This window comes from Pempheris klunzingeri, chromosome 22, assembly GCF_042242105.1.
Source record: "Pempheris klunzingeri isolate RE-2024b chromosome 22, fPemKlu1.hap1, whole genome shotgun sequence".
Lineage (NCBI taxonomy): Eukaryota > Metazoa > Chordata > Actinopteri > Acropomatiformes > Pempheridae > Pempheris > Pempheris klunzingeri.
This window is the reverse complement of record NC_092033.1, coordinates 1,167,397-1,173,004: the sequence shown is the minus strand read 5'-3', so window position 1 is coordinate 1,173,004 and position 5,608 is coordinate 1,167,397. Positions and strand designations below refer to the sequence as shown.

Here is a 5,608-nt window from a genome sequence, read left to right as displayed (position 1 = left end):
ATATAGTCCCTGGATTAACTACTGTTCACACACGGTTGGTCTCTACATGCTTGCTGCAGCTGCCCTGATAAATCCTGTCCTGTTTCATGCAGTATGCCTTCAGTTTGGAAATGTTAGCATCCTGCCCTCCCTCCCTCCTGTGCTGTCTCCCTCAGAGGTTACTCCAGGTCACTCCGCCCACACACCTGCAACTCACACACACCTGACACTGATCTCCAATCAGGCCCCCCCCCTCCTTCCCTGCCTACATCAGCCCAGATCACCGCTCACTTCAGGCTCCGTTCTCCAAGACTACTTGTGTTTTTGCTCGTGTTTGCTCTCCGTCCCGGTCCTGCCTCCCACTAGCCCCTTTTCCCCGTCCTTGCTTCCATCCATTGGTGTTAATAAACCCATCAGTCTCCCAACCACCCAGTTGTTGTGTGTCTGCATTGTGGCTCCAGCCGGTCTAGTTGTGCACAACAGGAAAGACCACTTCATGTTGCTCACACGAGCTCTCAGCTCTCAGCTCAGCTGATGTGACGGCTGCACGCTATAAAATGCAACCAGACGCTGGAAAACATCAACTGTTATTTCTTCAGGCATACTGCATTTGAGATAAAACGGAGTGGGACACACTAAATCTGATGGTTTGGGTGCAGCAGTGCAGTCTTGTTGGTCATAGTAGCCTCATGAGTACAAACCCTTTGGAGTTAGCTGCCGTAGCTCATCCCAGTGCTAACATCTGTTTCCTTTCTTTGGATTTAGATGCTGCCTTCAAATGAGGTCGTGTTTCCCATGTTCACTTGAACGTCCCCCCTATTGTGGTATTATCTGAAAGCTTAGTGGGTGCTGAGTCAATAATTATTAATTCTGTCAGAGGATGTTGTCGTTAGCTAGCTAGATTATTAGCCACGGTCGTCTCGATAGCAAGAAATCTGTTGGCATCTATGTTGCCTGGCAGTGTTGCCATGAAGCCTATTGTGTGCAGGACCTCCCAAACCACAACCACAAGCACACGGGCTCCATTTGACGGCAGCAAGTTTACTGGTTGGCTAAACAAACAGCTACTGTGTTAGCCGACAGATTGACCCCTCAGTAGACTCCAGTGTAGTTAGCTAACAACAGCTAATCCAGGGGGATAATTTGTGTATTTATGTTTGTTAGCTAAGCAGACAGTTAGCTTGGTTAGCTGTCTAGTTGCAGATCCTCGTACACCCATGTTGAAAAATACTGGAATGTCCCTTTATGGATGCCAAACCCAACAACCTGTAGACAAACAGCACGCACAAGCGAAAACACTGTAGTTCAAGTTGTATTTCAACGCTAACAACCCATTTTTTAGCATGTGTGTGCTGCTAGCTGTGCACCGCAGCCGTGTGTCATCGACCAGGACAAATGTGAGTTAATCCAGGCCCAAACCTCTGGAATATATTCGTATCTTTATCGAAACGTGTTTGTCTAGAACCTCTTCTTTTCCAGATGTGGAGAGAGTAGTGCATCTTTATGGCAGGAGAAGATAAGCTGCACATAGTAAGCTCTTTGCTGTCTGTTGTAACGGGAGGCACTTTAGTCAATTCTATAATGAGACGGGGTTCAAGGCACTAGAAACTAATTTTAGATATATCTATGAAATTTGTTAAATATCACTGCTTTCCTTCTTGTAACTTGTTGAAAAGTCAAATGCAAGAAAAAAAAAAAAATGGGGTCACAAATCACATAAAATGATCCCATGCACTCCATCATCAAAGATCGAAGCTTTAAATAAATAAAAAAAAAAAAAAAGGAGGATGTAATTTCTGAAATGTCATTTTTTAAAGAGATCATCAGATATGTCTCTTCTGATATTTTTTTTTCTTGTTTTTTTTTGTTGGTTTTTTTTTTGTTTTTTTTCAGCAGATTTTGTCCCTTTCGGCAGTTTGCTCCGTCATGCATCGTATCCTGTCGTTAGCTTGACAATAATGAGGAGAATCATCATCATCATCATCATCATCATCATCCCCCAGCTCCCGAGGTCCCTCCACAACTGCAAGCAATTTAATACTGTAGTCATGCATTGAGTATACATAGCTATACCATAGCTAATTAGGCCATAATGCTTTAGTATTTTGACATGCCATGATCTTCGAAAAAGAAGTGTTCCTGTTCCCTTAATGCTTTAACATTCAACACTTAAATGCTCTGAAATAACTTAAACCATAATAAATAGCCAGTGCACTTTTGGTGAAAACAAATGAGAGAAAAAACTGCGATTCCAGGAGAAGATGAGGGTCAGAGAAGAAGAAGAAGAATGTAAAAATCAGAATGAGGTAACGTCTTGTGCATGCCGATATAAGAGAGAAGAGAGTCTCCACATGCTTTTATATAAAGGAGCGTTGCATGGCATCATACAGGGAACCTCCAGCCGACCTGTAGCAGCAGCAGCAGCAGCAGCAGCGGTGCAGATAATCCCCCACAAGGCTCGGCACACTTCCTCTTTTGTTTCTGATAAGGTGCCTGAAAATCGTCGATCAACATCTGGCGTCGAGTTTTCCAAAGTGTCCCTGGATGTGCTGCGGAAAAACACGCCTGAACTTCAACTGTAATCCACTTAAAATGTGTTTCTTCTGGGAGCGAGTCGCCCCCCCGACGTCTTCCTCAAATCTCAGTTGGGCTTCGTTGTTGTTGTTGTTGTTGTTTTTTTTTACTTTTTTCTTTTATCCTGGAAGTTGAGTCTATTGCACAAAGCCTGGTAGGTGTCGGGGAGATTTTTTTTTAATAATTCCTTGCGTTGAATTAGTAATTTTTTTGTCCTAAAATCAACATATCAAGTCTGTTATCTCACTTCCTGTTTGCCGCTCAATTTTATCAGAACCAATTTGGGATTATTTGATCATATCCTTCACTGCACTGTAGTTTTTATTCTCCTGTTTAATCAGATTTATTCACTTTTAGCTCCAGAACAAGACTTATGACTCTGATTATTATCTAAGTTCATCTAAAACAAGCTGTAATTCTATAAATTACATTTAAGAGACAAAGTCAAAGACAACAGCCTAAACCTGAAGTAGACCTAAAGATCTAAAGTCGACATCCAAGCAAAGTGAAGACGGTAACACTATTAAAGGGACACTCCATCAATTTAGTATTGCACTTCTAGAAAGTTTGACAAATTGCGAGAGATTCAAATAAAAAATTTATGCAACAGAGCCCAAAATATCCAGCCCGTAGTTTGGAGCATACTCCAACACCAGTGGCTCCTACATTTCCCATGATGCAACAACACCGTAATAACTTCCACAGCGCCTGTCGTTACACCCTGACTGTGTGGTGAACACCAGGACACTCTGGGGCGGTTTAAATGGAAGCAGCAGCTCACTGGTGTGTCTTCTTCTTATTAGGAGCCTCCAAACCTCCCGTTTGTGACTCAGACTCTTCTGTGGAATATAAAAGAAACGTGCCAAACTTTGATAACCCTGATGAAGTCACACTCGAGTTATTTATTTTTCAGACAGATCAGCATAAAACTTCACATATGAACGACCCAATTGGTGGAGTTCCCCTTCAATTTGAGAGAATAAGTTCAGTGATGCAGATTTCTAAAATTAGAGAATAATTTATCAAAAATGTTCCCACGACACCTGCTGATCTTTGAACTATTGCCGAGCGACTCCGTCACCGTGTCTTCATGAAAAAACCCTGCGCCTCAACCTCCTCCTAAAGTTGTGCCTTAAACTCGTTAATTCTTCACACACGTTTGGATGAATCAATGTTAAAGAAGAGAAGAATGCACCAATGGAGATAAAGCATCCAGATATTTCTACAATATGTACACTGGTGCGTCGGACGCCGCCTCACACGTCGGTGAGCAGCTTCCCCTTGTTCACACAGTTCTGGCTGGGGGCCGTGCAGTTGGCAGTCCTAAGGTTCGCCTCCCGAAAGTTGTCGATGCTGTTGTTCATGTCCTCGTCGATCTCCATGTACTCCGACTTGCTGACCACCGACGAGCTGCGGCGGCTGGAGTTGGTGTCCGACGCCAAGTTCTGGTTGCTGACGTTGAGCAGCTGGGCCTGCTCCTCGCCCTCCGTCTCCCGGTGGTAGAAGTAGTTGAAGTTGGACACGATGACCGGCACCGGCAGCGCGATGGTCAGCACTCCGGCGATGGCGCACAGCGAGCCCACGATCTTCCCTCCGATGGTCACGGGGTACATGTCCCCGTAGCCGACGGTCGTCATGGACACCACGGCCCACCAGAAAGCATCCGGGATGCTGGTGAAGAACGACTCCTTCTCCTCGGCCTCGGCGAAGTAGACGGCGCTGGAGAACAAAATCACACCGATGAAGAGGAAGAAAATGAGCAAGCCGAGCTCCCGCATGCTCGCCTTTAGAGTTTGCCCCAAAATCTGGAGCCCCTTCGAATGTCGGGACAGTTTAAAGATCCTGAACACCCTCACCAGGCGGATTACCCTGAGAATAGCCAGAGATGTGGCCTGCTCCCCTCCTCCTTTGCCCTCCTTGTTGTCTTGGTCGTCAGCCAGCTCTGTTCCGAGCGTGATGAAGTACGGGATTATAGCCACAATATCAATGGAGTTCATCATGTTTTTAAAGAAAGCCGCCTTGCTGGGACAAGCAAAAAACCGGACTATCAACTCAAAGGAAAACCAGATGATGCAGAGCGTCTCCACCACGAAGAAAGGGTCTGTGAGGACGTTGGGTTTGTAAAAGACCGTGATGTTCCCGATGATCTGCATCCGCTGGCTGGGATCCTCCTTCAGCTCTGGTAATGTCTCCAAACAAAATATGACTATCGAAATGAGAATAACCATCACTGAGACGATGGCGATCCCCCGGGCGGGCCCCGAGCTCTCCGGGTGCTCGAAGAGGAGCCAGATCTGCCGCTGGAACTCCTTCTCCGGCAGGGGCCGCTCCTCCTCCCGGATAAATCCCTCATCCTCCCGAAACTTCTCCATGGCCTCCACGCCGAGTTCGTAAAACTTTATCTCCTCTGAGAACATATCCAGCGGCACGTTGACCGGTCTTCTTAGCCGCCCCCCGGACTGGTAATAATACAAGATGGCGTCGAAACTCGGGCGATTCCGGTCAAAGAAGTACTCGTTTCGTAAGGGGTCGAAGTAGCGCATCCTCTTCTTGGGGTTCCCCAGGAGGGTCTCCGGGAACTGGGCCAGAGTCTTCAGCTGGGTCTCGAAGCGCAGCCCCGAGATGTTGATGACCACCCGCTCGCAGCAGTCGTGGTCGTCGTGGTCTTCGTCGGGCGGGTAGGGGTCCTGCGGGTGCCCCGGCAGGGTGGAGGTCTCGTCCATGTTCTCTGTGGACACCACGGTCATCCTTCCTGGCGGGTGGAGAACAGGAGGAGGAAGCGGTGTGAAGGTTGGGAAAAGCAGGTCGGAGTCGAAGGAGCCTCTACTGAGGCCGGGAGCCGTGCAGAGCCTCCCTCTCCATCATCTTCATCTTCATCGTCGTCGTCGTCGTCTCCGAGCTGAACATCTCTCTCGTGGCCGTCACCTGCAGGAGGGTCAAACAAACCACATCTGGTCTCACACATCTGCCGTCACACCAGCCGGCGGAGCATCGACCGCTACAGCAGCCTGTGCTGCATCTGCTGGATTTTTACCGCATACATCAGTATTCAAGT

The 5,608-nt window shown here is 47.2% G+C and overlaps 1 protein-coding gene across 1 annotated transcript; it reads right to left on the bottom strand.

The window, feature by feature from the left end:
* Positions 1 to 3,809: 3,809 nt before the first annotated feature.
* kcna1b (potassium voltage-gated channel, shaker-related subfamily, member 1b) lies at positions 3,810 to 5,300 on the bottom strand. Its single transcript, XM_070853637.1, has one exon. It carries the CDS (start codon positions 5,298 to 5,300, stop codon positions 3,810 to 3,812), a length of 1,491 nt encoding a protein of 496 aa, XP_070709738.1.
* Positions 5,301 to 5,608: the final 308 nt, after the last annotated feature.

Excerpts from the sequence above, each read along its gene's own strand:
- kcna1b (XM_070853637.1), bottom strand. The coding sequence starts at position 5,300 with ATGACCGTGGTGTCCACAGAGAACATGGACGAGACCTCCACCCTGCCG.